Source organism: Tursiops truncatus, chromosome 6 (genome assembly GCF_011762595.2).
Source record: "Tursiops truncatus isolate mTurTru1 chromosome 6, mTurTru1.mat.Y, whole genome shotgun sequence".
Taxonomy (NCBI): Eukaryota; Metazoa; Chordata; class Mammalia; order Artiodactyla; family Delphinidae; genus Tursiops; species Tursiops truncatus.
In genome coordinates, this window is record NC_047039.1 from 15425279 (window position 1) to 15440450 (window position 15172).

General features: G+C 39.4%; 1 protein-coding gene across 2 annotated transcripts in view; it reads left to right on the plus strand.

Annotated features, from left to right (window-relative positions):
- Positions 1-2864: 2864 nt before the first annotated feature.
- LOC109550879 (tumor necrosis factor receptor superfamily member 10A-like) overlaps positions 2865-15172 on the plus strand; it is a 34844-nt gene continuing 22536 nt past the window's right edge. The window contains exon 1 of one of the 2 annotated variants that reach the window (XM_033857664.2): positions 2865-3157. In XM_033857664.2, coding sequence (XP_033713555.1) covers positions 2978-3157 — 180 coding nt within the window. In that variant the 5' untranslated portion in view covers positions 2865-2977. The remainder of the gene's footprint in view (positions 3158-15172) is intronic. The other variant, XM_033857660.2, reaches the window with a different exon arrangement.

Here is a 15172-nt window from a genome sequence, read left to right on the forward strand (position 1 = left end):
GACACCACCTGGGCACAGCATAGTCAGTGGCTTTGTGCATGAAAAACCTTTTTTTTTTTTTTTGCATTTGTAAGACCACCGAATGACAACTGACTTAAACAGTGGAGCTCAGAATCTTTGAAGCCGTGAAAGGAACCTGCTGAGTCATGATTCATTTATATCCAGTGAAAATATTTTTTAAAAACAACGGCAAAATGAAGAAATTGTGGCAGATCGTATATTCCAGATAAGGCTACAACAATAAGTGTAACTAGAATAAACATTCCAGTTATAAGGCTGAGATCCTCCAACTGGAAAAAAAGCCAGCTGAAATTATAAGCTGTCTAAAGCATATGGACTTTATTTTTTTTTAACAAATATACATACATATTCTTTTTTTACATTCTATTCCATTATAGGTTATTATAAGATATTGAGTATAGTTCCTTATGCTGTACATTAGGTCCTAGGTGAATACAGACACAAAAAATCCTTAAGAAAAGTGTTAGCAAATCAAATCTAGCAAATATGTGAAAAGGACAATACATCATGACAAGTGAAATTTAGCCCAGATATTCAAGGTAGGTTTAACATATTAAAGTCCATCAATTTGATTCATCATTTTAATAAAGGAGAAAAGCCATAAGATCATCTCAATAGATGTAGAAAAATATCATTTGACAAAATTCAAAACTCATTCATGATAAAAATTTATACCAAACTTGGAACGGAAGTTAATTAATCTGATAGATGGTATCTATGAAAACGCTACAACTAACCTCATATGTAACAGTGATATACTGGATGCTTTCCCTCTAAAATTAAGAATAAAACAAGCAATTCTGTTTTCACCATTTCTATTTAACATTGTACTGGAAGTCCTAGCCAGGGCAATTAAGCAAGAAAGACAAAAGGAATAAAGACTGGAAAAGGAGAAGTAAGACTGCGTTTAGTTGCAGACAATATGATTGCTTATGTAGAAAATCCTAAACAATCTACAAAACAACTAGAAATACATAAATTTAGCAATATCATAGGATACACGATCAATGCAGAAAAATCAGTTGTGTTTCTAAACATCAGCACAAAAACAATTTGAAAATAAAATAATCTAAAGCAATTCCACTGAAAATAGCATCAAAAACATTTGGGAATACATTTACAAAAGATGTGTACAATTTGTACACAGAAAGCTTACAAAATATTGTCAAGATAAAGTAAGAAAGATCTAAAACAAAACCATCTCATTGATTGGAAAACAATATTGTTAAAATGTCAATTCTTCTCATCAATCACCACATTTAATGCAATGCCACTTAAAATCATAGCAGGATTTTATTTTTTTAACATCTTTATTGGAGTATAATTGCTTTACAATGGTGTGTTAGTTTCTGATCTATAACAAAGTGAATCAGCTATACATATTCATGTATCACCATATCTCTTCTTTCTTGTGTCTCCCTCCCTCCCACCCTCCCTAGCCCACCCCTCTAGGTGGTCACAAAGCACAGAGCTGATCTCCCTGTGCTATGTGGCTGCTTCCCACTAGCTATCTGTTTTACGTTTGGTAGTGTATATATGTCCATGCCACTCTCTCACTTTGCCCCAGCTTACCTTTCCCCCTCCCCGTATCCTCAAGTCCATTCTCTAGTAGGTCTCACAACAGGATTTTTTAATTGAATATTTTAATTTATATAAAACTTACATGGAAATGCAAACAATTCCAGGAAAAAAAAAACAGTTGGAGGACTTAAACTACCTGATTTCAACACTGTATAAAGCTACAGTAATCAAGGCAACATGGTATTGGCATAAGGATAGAAAATTAATAGATCCATGGAACAGAATATAGAGTCCAGAAATGGAACATATATATAATCAATTGAATTTCAACAAAGGCAGTAATATAATTCAATGGGAAAAGAAAGTCTTTTCAATAAATGATGTTACAACAATTGGATAAACATATGGAGAAGAATGAATTTTAATTCCTACTACCCTGGCCTCACAAAACTGATACAAGGGGTGGAGCTGGAGGCTCCCAGGTTCCCTTCTCTCCTACTCAGTCCCCAGCCCTTCAGTCACCCTGTGAGCAGGACCTAGCCTTGTGCCGCTCTCTGAATACTGGACTCCACAGAACTTGGGCCCAGCAGAGTGCCCAGTGTGTAGGGACAGCTGGAAGGGCCTGACCCACGTAGAGACCCCCCTCTTGGCCCATTTGGTTTCACGTGCCAATTAGTCTCCAGCAGTTTTGTTTCCCAAGGGCTTTAAAGAATCTACAGAGAAGGAAAACCCCGAAGAAAGGCTTAATAAAGTGGATTCCTCCAGCTTGCCTGACTGCAGGAGCAGCAGGGTTAAGAAGAGATGGCATGAAGTCCTGAGTGCGAAAGTCAGATGACAGACCTGGAATTACGGGAACGTGCAAGGTGGTGACGGGGGAGGTCGGGAGCCTAATGGTGACCTGAATTCAGATCCACCGCTTGCTGCCTCTGCGACCTTCATTCTGTCCACCCACGTGTTCATTGAGTGTCTGCTCCAGCCAAGCACCTGGTTACTGAGACGCTAAGATCAAGCCTCTGGCTCAGAAGCTTAGCACTGGGACAGAGCTGCAAAGTGACTCTGAAGGCAGTGATATTCATGCACCCACCCTGCCAATAAGGGTGGAAGGAGCAGAAGCTGAGAGTGGGCAGAAGGCTGTAGTGAGAAGCCCAGAGCGGTAGCTCGGGAGCGTCGTTGGCCCTGGTAAGGGACCCGCTTCAGGAAGGGTTTTTAACGCCAACTCCGTCTTTTGTCCAGTTCAGAGGAAGAAGGAGCTTCTTATTCGCCCGGCACTGATTGCGCAATACCCGCGTAAGACTAGGCGGGGCCACCAGCTCTCCTCATTCACCCCAAACCCGCGAGAGTGGTGCTTCGGAACCGCGGTATCCCGCAGACTTCCAGCAACTAGCAATCAGAAGCGGACTTTCTCGCGTTCAGCAAAAGACACTCTCGATCCCTGATGGCGCTGCCGGCTGTCCCCTCGAGGCGACCTGAACAGCGAGCGCTCCCCGACCGCACGAGGCAGCGGGGACGTACCGCGCCGGCCGCCTCGGGCTCCCGGGCCTCGGTTCCTAGTCCCAGGCCTCCGTTCCGGGGCCCCAGGGCTCTCATCTTCGTCCTTTTGGGTGTCCTGCAGTCGGTGAGTCCCTATCGCGGATCCTGGCTCCGGAAGGCGCGCTTGGCGGCCGGGAAAGGGGGTGGGCGGGACGTGGGGACACGGTGGGGTGCCTGCCCGAGTCACCTGCGGCCCGGGTTGTCTGAGCGGGACCAGCAGTGGGTAGAGTCGGGAGAAGGAGCAGAGTCATGACCCGGCAGGACCGACCGGGCCCAGAGGGAGAAAAGCCCGCATTCCTAGGCTTGTCTGGCTGTCCCCGAAGTAAATTCCAGAGAGAAGAGTTGAAAACTCCTTAGCAAGCCTTGATATGGCCCAGCCCTTCCCTCTCATTACCTTACTCCGCTTCGCACCCCCTCCCCCCCTCCCCTCCCCTCCCCTCCCCTCCCCTCCCCTCCCCTCCCCTCCCCCTCCCCTCCCCCTCCCCTCCCCCTCCCTCCCCTCCCCTCCCCCTCCCTCCCCCTCCCCTCCCCTCCCCCTCCCCCCTTTTATGCCTCTGTTTAAATTCTAAAACATGTTCATTGCATCTATTCTTCCCATTGATTTTTACAGATAAGTAGCTTTCCCATCCTCCGTTGCATTCAGCACCCGTTCTTGGCTGCTGTGAGCAATTTGCCAAATTCCTTCCGGGCACTTTCTTCCACAGCAACATACAGGGCTTACAGGGTAAACCACCAGTAATCATACAGCTAACCCCAGGGGCTCTGTCTTTAGTTTAGGAGGAAAGGGTGTGAAGCTTTTATTTTTATTTCCATTTTGAGATCGAAACAGGTAAGGTGTGCATTCTGGAAAAACTATTTAATGGCTGCCCTGAGCTAGGAGGCGGAAGGCTTTAGTGTTATCGTAGCTTGTCTTTTTACCTATACAACAACCATCCAAACCCACAAAAATCTCAGAAGAAACAGACCTCAGACCACAAGAAGACCTTGAGAACAAGTCTGACGCACTATGTCACAGCTGCTCAGGTTAAGAGTAAAAGACAAACACTGAATGATATTACCTATATGTGGAATCTGAAAAATACAACAAACTAGTGAATAAAACAAAAAAGAACCAGACTCACGCATATAGAGAACAACCTGGTGGTTACCAGTAGGGAGAGGGAATCAGGGAGGGGCAATATAGGAATAAGGGGAAAAGAAGTGTTGTTATGGGATTATATGAAATCACGCGTGTGTGAAACGTTTGAAAATTGTAAAGCACTAGAGAATTTAAAGAATCTTTAAAAAAAAAAAGAGTAACGGTGTAGCTTTAGGGTGTGTTTGTCTCGTCAAGCAAAGAGTAGTGTTTGTTTGGTTGACTTATCAGGAAAAAGAGAGAGTGAAGATCAAACTAGACTGTTTTGCAGTCTAAGGGGGGGGCGGGGGGGGAGGGCAGGAAGCGACGGGGGCGGGAAGCAGGAGAGGGAAATCCCTGCTCATGATTCATCTCTGGGCAGAGCAGGGTCAGTAGAGTCTACACAGGGCTCAACTTAACACACTTCCACATCTCCTCCTTCCTTCTCATTTCCTCCCTCTTTTTTTTTTTTTTTTTTTTGCCATGCTGGCAGCATGTGGGAATCTTACTTTCCTAACCAGGGATCGAACCCTTGACTCCTGCAGTGGAAGCGGGGAGTCATAACCACTGGCCTGCCAAGGAAGTCCCCTTGTTACCTTCTCTCTTTTGTCCCACGCTGCTGCTCCAGTGCAGCCCTCCTGTCTCCCTCCTCTGTCTCTGTCTCTGTCTCTCTCTCACACACACACACACCCCGCCCCCACAGACACACAGGTCTGTGGGTCGGCAAAGCCTCAGATCTCCACCACACCCGGGTCCCTCAAACAGGGTGCAGTGGGGATTACACACTAGGAAGCCTCCTCCTCGCCCACCCCCTCCCCCTTTTACTTTGACTTCGTTCTTGTCTGTGATCCTGTCCGTGTGGACTTTTCACCCCATGTCCACCAGTGTCCCTGCCACCAGTAGCATTGTCACCTCTGTCTTGCAGCCCCTCCAGGCTCTTTTCACCTTGGTGACCTTGGTGGTGTTTATGGGGGTGCGGGGGGGTCTTTGTGTCTCTGCCTCAGCTCCCTGTGGCCGGAACTGTCCCTGCACAGGGCTGCTCAGCAAGCTCCAGACGTGCCTCCCCTGAACGCACATGGGTTCTAAGATGCCTGCACTAATGCTGGTATGATGTCCTTGTCCTGTTCTAGGGGGTATTTATGGTGGGAAATATGACTGGCAGGTTGGGAACAGAACAGAGGTAACTGAATGTCCTGTTGAGGGATTGCCCAGGTCCAAAGGCACCATGGAGTCAATTTCAAGTTTTCACTTGATGTTACCAAAGATTTTTAAAAAGGCACCATTTGTAGTGTTAAAAGTGTCAATTCATCAGGAAGACATCTTAATCATAAATATTATGTGCCTAATAGTAGAGCTTTAAAATATCAATACATAAGGCAAAAACTGATGAAATTAAAGGACTATCATATCACCCTTTAATGAAAATGAGAAAGGGTAGTAACACTATCAACCACCATGGGAATTGCCCCGCAGTCCGGTGGTTAGGACTCTGTGCTTTCACCACAGAGGGCACCTGTTCACTCCCTGGTTGAGGAACTAAGATGCCGGAAGCCCTGCGGCACGACCAAATTAAAAACAAACTTAAAAAAAAAGAACAAAAAAAAACCTATCAACCACCTTGACTTAATTGACATTCAGAGAGCACACTGCAACATCTAATGAAGTCTCATTCTTTTTTGACGAACGTGGTACTTTCATCAACCTAGACCACATTCTGGACAATTTTAAAAAGTCTAAATAAGTTTAAAAGCAATGAAATCGTATAGACTCTGTTCTCTGACTTCAATGAAATTACATTACTAGTCAAGAATGATCTCTAGAAAAAAAAACTCCAAAATTTGAGTTTAAAGCAACATACCTCCAAAGCATTCATGGTTCTTAGATGAAATCAAAAGAGAATTTTTTTTAATTTCAAAATAAATAATACTGAATACATACCACATGGAAATTTGTGGAAGACTGCTAAAGCAGTGCTTAGAGTAAACTGTGTAGTTTGCAATTAAAGACCTTCCTTCTGTTAAAAGAAGAGGGGGTTGGGAGAAATAGGGAGTAAAATTTTAAAAAATAAAATAAAATCAGTGACTGGAAGATCCTCATTAATCACCATAAAATAAGTGCAAATTAAACTCAAAAGAATAAGAAGGAAATAATAATATGAGTAGAAATCAATGAGATAGAATACAAACAGTTAAAGGAATTGACAAACCAAGCATTGATTCTTTGAAATAATCAACAAAATGAATAAAATAAAATCAATAAACCAAATTTTAAAAGAAAAAAAACCCAATATAAAGAAGTAACGATGGGATATTATTACAAACTCTGCAGCCATGAAAAGGATAAGGGGATCTTATGAATAATAATTTTATGCTGATAAATTTGACAACTTGAATAAAATGGACAAATTCCTTGAAAAATACTACTTAGCAAAACAGATACAAGATGATTCTACTCAGGTTCTGGACATTGCTCTAAGTCAGAGGAGAAAGGCATAAAGATCGGAAAGGAAGAAATAACCAACTGTATTCATTTGCAGAGAACACCTGCTAGAACTAAGTGAATCTAGCAGGTCATAGCATGCAAGTCCGGGAGCATAGGAGGCAATAGGATTGTGTGAGCAGAAAAAGAGGACGCAGCCATTACCTAAACTCAGAGGAGGCCCAGCCTGGAAAAGGGAGGACTAGAGGGACACACATTAGCATAGCTGTCTCTAAGTTCTTCAAAGAATTTTAGGTGTCAGAGGGCTGCATTTTGTCTTATTTGGATCCAGCCAGTCAAACTGGGCTCCACATAACTTGTTTTTGGTTCAATCTTCTTCTTTTTAAAATTTAACATCCTGACTTAAAACACTCTCAAATTACAGGAAATTGCAAAAACCGTACTAAACACATTTCCTTGAACCATCTGAGAACAAGTCAATGACAGAATGCACATCACCCCTTAATGCTTCGGTGGGGGTTTCCAACAAACCAGAACATTCTACCCCCATAGTTAAATGCAGCCTTCAGAATCAGAAAATTAACATCCAAAGGGTACTATCAGCTAATCCTCAGACCCCATTCATATTTCTCCAGTTGTCTCTATGATATCATTTATTGCACAGAGATCCTATCCTGAATTGCTGTTTCATCTTTTTCTGTGACTCCTTGATATTTAGTGGGAAATTGACAGACTATTTTTGAGGACAGGTTGTCAACTTCCTTTTTATTTTATTTACTTATTTACATGTATGTTAGATGATTTTGTATTTTTCCTACGTGCCTGTTATGGGCTGAATTGTGCTCCTCCACCACCAAATTCATATGTTTAAATCCTAACCGACAGTAGCTCAGAATAAGACTATGTTTGTAGATAGGGTCTTTAATTTATTTAATTTTTTAAATAAAAAATATTATTCAATTTATTTAAACTGAAAACCAAAACCATACAAAACAGTTCATCCATTTCACCCATCCTGCACTCCTACCCCACCTGTTGCAACCATCAATCTGTTCTCTGTATCTATGAGCTTTTTTTTTAAATTTTTTTTTAGATTCTGCATATAAGAGAGATCATATGGTATTTTTCTTTGTCTGACTTTTTCACCAAGCATAATGCCCTCAAGGTCCACCCACGTTGTCATGCATGGAGAGATTTAAATTTTTGTGGCGGAATAATATTCCACTGTGTTTATATATATATATATATATATATATATATATATATACCACAATTTCTTTATACATTCACCCATCAATGGACACTTCAGTTGTGTCCATTTCTTGAGTATTGTAAATAATACTGCAGTGAACATGGGGTGCTTATATCTTTTTTAGTTAGCGTTTTCATTTTCTTTGGATAAATACACAGAGGTGAAATTGCAGAATCATATAGTAGTTATATTTTTAACTCTTTGAGAAATCTGCATACTGTTTTCTATGGTGGTTGCACAAATTTGCATTCCCACCAACAGTACACAAGGGTCCCCTTTTCTTCACATCCTCCCCAACGCTTATTCTTTTTTTGTCTTTTTGATAATAGCCATTCTAACAGGTGTGAGGCAATATCTCATTGTGGTTTTGATTTGCATTTCCCTGATGATTAATGATGTTGACCATATTTTTATGTACCTATTGGCTATCTGTATGTCTTCTTTGGAAAAATGTCTATTCAGAACTTCTGCTAATTTTTAAATGGGATTGTTTGGGGGATTTTTGCTATTGAGTTGTATGAGCTCCTTATATATTTTGAATATTACCTGTTTATAAGATACATGATTACAAATGTTTTCTCGCATTCAATATGTTGCCTTTTCATTTTGTTAACAGTTCCCTTTGCTGTGCAGAAGCTTTGTAGTCCCACTTTTTTATGTTTGCTTTTGTTGCTTTTGCTTTTGGTGTCAGATTCAAAAAATCATTGCCAAGATCAGTGTCAAGTTGCTTACTGTCTATGTTTTTTTCTAGGAATTTTATGGTTTCAGTTCTTATGTTCAACTCTTTAATCCATTTTGGGTTGATTGTGTGTATGGTATAAGATAGTGGTCCAGTTCCATTCTTGTGCATGTTGCTGTCCAGTTTTCCCAACACCATTTACTGAAGAGAATGTCCTTTCCCATTGTATATTCTTGGCTCTCGTGGCATAAGTTAATTGACCATATGTGCATGGGTTTATTTTGGGGCTCTCTATTCTATTCCACTGATTTATGTGTCTGTTTTTATGCCAATACCATACTGTTTAATTGAAATAGCTTTATAATATAGTTTGAAATCAGGAAGCAAGATGCCTCCAGCTTTGCTTTCCTTTCTTAAGATTACTTTGGCTATTCAGGGTCTTTTGTGGTTCAGTACAAATTTTAATTCTTTGCTCTATTTCTGTGAAAAATGTCATTGAAATTTTGATAGAGATTGCATTGAATCTATAGATTGTTTTAGGTGTATGAACATTTTAACAGTATTGATTCTTTAAATCCATGGGCATGGACTATCTTTCCATTTATTTGTGTCTTCTTCAATGTAGTTTTCAATATACAGGCCTTTGACCTCCTTGGTTAAATGTATTCATAGGAATTTTCTTTTTTAGATGCAATTGTAAATTAGATTGTTTTCTTAATTTCTCTTTCTGCTGGTTTTTTATTAGTGTAAAGAAATGCAACCAGATGTTTTCATCTTGATTTTGTATCCTGTAACTTTACTGAATTCATTGATTAGTTCTAAGAGTTTTTTTGATGGTATTTTTAGGATTTTCTATACATAATATCATGTCATCTGTGACATGTGACAATTTTACTTACTCCTTTCCAATTTGGATGTCTTTTATTCCTTTTTCTTACCTAATCACTCTGGCTGGGACTTCCAATACTATGTTAAATAAAAGTGACAAGAGTGAGTGTCCTTATCTTGTTCCTGATCTTAGAAGAGGTAATTTTAGCTTTCCACCATTGAATATGATGTTTGCTGTGGCCTTGTCAGATATGGCCTTTATTATGTTGAGGTCTATTCCCTCTATATCTGCTTTGTTGAGAGTTTTATCATAAATCAATGTTGAATTTTGTTAGATGCTTTTTCTTCATCTATTGAGATGATCATATCATTTTTATTCTTCATCTTGTTAATGTGGTGTGTCACATTGACTGATTTGTGGATTTTGAACCATAGTTTGCATCCTTACAATAAATCCCACTTGATCATGTTGCATGGTCCTTTTAAGGTATTGTTGAATTCAGTTTTCTAATATTTTGTTGAAGATTTTGGCATCTATGTTCATCAAGGATATTAGCCCGTAATTTTCTTTGTGCATGTGTGGCTGGCTTCCAGTCATCCTGAATCTAGGCATTGAGATTTTCTCCTTTGGGATAGGACACGTCTTGGCACATGCTCAACTACTGGGAACACTTAAAAAATATAATAGGCTGCTTCAGCAATCCCAAAAGTTTGAGAGATGACTAAGAGCTGGGGGAGGGCTGAACAAAAAATTCATTGCCTACACAAGGCTACTTCTTCAAGACTGGGAGAGAGATGGTTGTTTCATCTACTGTATAGAAACAAACACAGAGAGTCAAGTGAAATGGAGAAACAAAGAAATCTGTTCCAAATGACAAAATAAGATAAAACCTTAGGAAAAACACTTAATGAAATGGAGATAAGTAAGTTCCTTGATAAAGAGTTCAAAGTAATGGTCACAAAGAAGCTTGCCGAACTGGGGAGAATGAATGAACACAGTGAGAACTTCAACAAAGAGATGGAAAATATAAGAAATCTAAAACATTGGGATCCTTTTTTTTTTTTTTTAAAGACTATCTTTGAAATTCAGAGTGTATTTTTCACTTGCAACACACCTTGATTCAGAGAAGCTATTTGAAGTGCTCCATCCCCACATGGGCCTAATGATTACTGTATTGGACAACACCACCTGGGTCTCTAGAACTGAGAGAAGAAAGTCCTAATCCCTGTCCTCAACGAGCTGCCAGTCAATGGAAGACACAAAGAGGCACAGAAGTAATACAATAAGGAGGGAAAAGCCTTCAGATAAAGCTCATGCCATCTGCCCCGGCAAAAAAACAATAGGAAAAAATTTACGCTGTGAAGAGTCAAATGGTGACCCAAAGAAAGGGGGTTCTGTGCTCTGGAATGCAAAGGTATTCTCCAGGAACTGAGCTGAAGACTTGCAGGAGCTGTCACGACCTGGGAGCCCATGTCCCAAGGCTTGACCTTCACCTCCAGGCTCTCCTCCTTCAGGTGACCTCACTCTTCCCTGCAGGATCTATCTGTCATTCTCATCTAATTCATACTTATCAGTAATGAAAGATACTCTAAAAAAACCAACTTTCAAAACCTTTCCTTAATAGTGTGTTATGATGATGACACTTCCTATCAATGATAAAAAAGTGACTATTCAATAATGGTGATGGAGCAACTAGGATGACTTCTGAAAAATAATAGTGTCTTCCTTATGCTCTTCTTATATTAGAAAATTAAGACTAGATGGATCAATGAATTAATTGTAATATATGAAACAAAAAAGTACTGCAAAAATATGAGAAAAAAATTCTTACAAGTTCGGAGAGGGGAAAGGCTTCTTCAGTATGACAAGAAACTATAAAACTTGCCTAAAGTCAACTATATAAAAATTAAGAAGAAAGCTGCATGGAAGAAATCATGACAAAGTTAAAAACAAATTAGAAAAAAAATACTCAGAATACAAAGCACACTTAGAAGTGCAATTTCCTTAATCTATAAGAATTCATAATGGGGACTTCCCTGGTGGTCCAGTGGTTAAAACTCCGAGCTTCTACTGCGAGGGGCACAGGTTCAATCCCTTGTCGGGGAACTAAGATCCCACACACTGCATGGTGTGGCAAAAAAAAAAAAAAAAAGAAGATCAACAAGGAAATAGTAGACTTGCACAATACTATAAACCAACTAGACCTAGCAGACATCTATAGAGTACTTTAGTCAACCACAACAAAATACACATTCTTTTCAAGTGCACATGGAACGTTCTCCAGATTAGACCATATGTGAGCTCATAGAACAAATATCAATAAATAGCAAGCAGAGGAAGGAAATAATACAGATTAGAGCAGAAAGTAATGAAATTGAAAGTAGAAAAACAACAGAGTGTGTGCTGATGAGTGTGTGCTGGGCCTTGTGGTGCCCTAGCCCTTCTGCTTGCCCATGACCATGGTAGAAACAGGGAAAAGCCGATGCTGGTCAGGTCTCCTGTGCCATGGGGAAGGGGTGAAGGAGGGAGATCAGGGTCACGGAGGGGAAAGGAACCTGCTCCCGGCTATGGTAGACCAGCAGCTCTGTGAGATGTTATGCTACTTATTATCTGTCTTCTTTTCACTAGCTATATTCCTAAAACCTAAAACAGGCAGGCACAGAGTGGGTACTCCCATGTTTGTTGAACGATTAAATAAAGGCTGCATAGTATTCCACTGTGTGGCTGTTACATAATTTAGTAATAATCTGCATAACACTAAGAATTTTTGATTTTTTTCAAAATTATTATTACATTGAATATATGTGAAAATAAATCCATATATATTTTTCTGATCATGTAAATAGGGTGGCTTTCTAGAAGAATAGAATCTGGGTCAACCTGCAAAAGTATATTTTTACCGTAGACCTGCATACACACACTCACGTGGTCACGTGTACATCCGGTTGTGGTTCATATAGTTCAGTAGTTTTGATCTTATGTTGTGGGCCTTTTTTCATTTTTGCTAACTACAAAAAAATCGGTTTAAACTTGCATTTCTTTATTTTCATTATTTTTGTTTATGATTTTGGTCTTTTCTGCTTAGAGTCTTTCAAAGAAGACAAGCTATCATGCCTGTGCATTTTCTCACATACAGACAATAAGTTCCTAATTTTTTGTTATCATTTTATTTAGTCTAATATTTTAGTGTACAGAAATTTTCATTTTTAACTAGTGAAATTTGTAGATACAACACTTTTTAATTGCTTATAAGCTTAGGGAGACCCCATATAAGATGAAGTTCTCTAATCTCGTAAAGAATTTTTAGTTTTTTTAGCGTGTAGCTATAACCTAAATGGAATTTATTTTGTGATTGATATGATGTATTCCCTGAATTGTTCTGAGTCACTTTCTGGTTCTTCCAACCCCATTTAGCAATGGATTCTCCTATTTCTCTCTGCTTTTGGTCTGTCCTTGATCACAGTTCAAATGTTTATACAGACATTGGTCTCTTTCTGCCTAGACAGTTCCTTTTTGCTCATTTCTTGCTCAGTACACATTTTAACTTAATAACGTGAATGTAAAAAAAAAAAAAAGAAAGAAAACAAACATTTAAAAGGTCAGTTATCCCTGCATCCTGATTAACTGCTTTGATATTTTTAAAAAGAGGTCAATACACGTTCAAAGTGAGAAAATTGAAATAGTACAGAAAGGTTCTCAGACAATAGTGAGATCTCTTTCACTCTTTTCCCAGCCCCCTGGCTCTTTTTATTTCAAGTAACTAGGAGAGGGAATTTCTTGTGATTGTTTGCCAGAATCTTTATGTATATGCCATGTATATATGCATATGCATATGTACAGCTGTATATTTTTACATGCAAGACATTATACTATGTAATATGCTCTTCCCAATGAAATTTTCTAATATATTTTAGTATGTAACAGAGCAAATACCTTTTCCTTACTTTTTTAAAACTTATAATTTTACCCAGGCAGAATTTAGAATTGTTTCACAAGATTTCCTCCACTCCCCCCCAAAAAATCATTGAAGTTTTTATTAAATTTATCTTAAAATTAAAAAATAATCTAGTAAGAATTTAGATATTGTCAATATTCAACATATTTCTTATGAAGATAGAATGTCAAGTCAAGTACAGTCGTCCCTCGGTTCCTGCAGGAAATTGGTTCCAGGAGTTCCCACATATGCCTAAGTCTGCAGATGCCCAAGTCCCTGATATAAAATGGCATGGTAAAGGCAGCCGTCCATACCCATGGGTTTTACATCTGTGGATTCAACCAACTACAGATAGAAATTTCAAAATGTGCAAATATGGAGAGCTGACTGTATATGTTTTGAAAATCCACATATAGGTGGATTCACAAAGTTGAAATCTGTGTTGTTCAAGGTTCAACTGTATTATAACTCAATTAAGATTTATGCTTTTCTTCACATAAATTATTACATTTTCTGGTCAAGGCTGTTCTCTTTGTATTTTAAGCATTTTGTAAGTTGGACCCTCTTGTCATAAATTTTCTGATTCAGTTTTAAACTCTACAATCATATCTAAAATAACGACTGTTTTACCTGCTCCATCCAAGAATCTGCCTCATTTTTTTTTTCACAACATGCTTCATAGGCTAGAGTTTTCAGAATAATGTTCAACTATCCTTAGAAAAAGCAGGTGTTTTCATATTGAATGGACTCTCTTGGAGAGGCCCTTAGTATTTAACCATTAAGAACAAGGTTGGGGATAAAAGGTCATACTGTATAGCACAGAGAACTATGTTCAATATCCTATGATAAACCATAATGGAAAAGAATATTAAAAAATATATATATGAATAACTGAATCACTTTGCTGTACAGCAGAAATTAATACAACATTGTAAATCAACTGTACTTCAGTAAAAATTAAATTAAATTTTTTTTAAAAGAATGAGGTTGGGACTTCCCTGGTGGCACAGTGGTTGGGAGTCCACCTGCCGATGTGGGGGGCGCGGGTTTGTGCCCCGGTCTGGGAGGATCCCGCATGCCGCGGAGCAGCTGGGCCCGTGAGCCATGGCCGCTGAGCCTGCGCGTCCGGAGCCTGTGCTCCATGATGGGAGGGGCTGCGGCGGTGGGAGCCCTGCGTACCGCAAAAAAAAAAAAAAAAAAAAAGAATTAGGTTGGGTCTTGGGTTCATGTAGAAATTCTTATCATTGTGGATGCAGCCTCCGATTTTGAGATGGTTTCAAAAAATCAAAATTGGTGCTTAATTTTACCAAATATCTTTCCACCTTCCATAGAGACTATCAGATGCTTTCATTCCCTTATTTAGACTATTGATATGGTACATTATTACTGATCAAAGCACCTTTGCATTTGTGGAATAACCTTTACTTCTATTTTCCAAAGTGCCCTCATGTATATTCTTCACTTGAGTCACATATAGCCTGGGATGGAGTGCCTGTCTCCTGACGGGTTGGTGAGAAAGGACTGGAAGGGGCAGAAGGGAGCTGTGTGGAGTGCTGGGAATGTTCTGTGTCTTGATTGGGTGATAACTACTCAGCTGCATACAGCTGTCAAAGCTGGAGCAGACACTTAAGAAGTGAGGATTACTGTAGGGAATGTGTCCATTAAAAAAATATCAAAAGGAACCAAAACGAAATTGTAGGGCTGAAAAGTCAAATAGCTGAAGTGAGAAATCCACACTAGAGGTGTTTAACCACACATTTGACAGGTAGAAGAAAGGATCAGTGAACTTGAAGACAGGACAAAAGAACACAGGGCAGATAGCCCATGCACGTGCATGGGAGTGGAAGAATTGA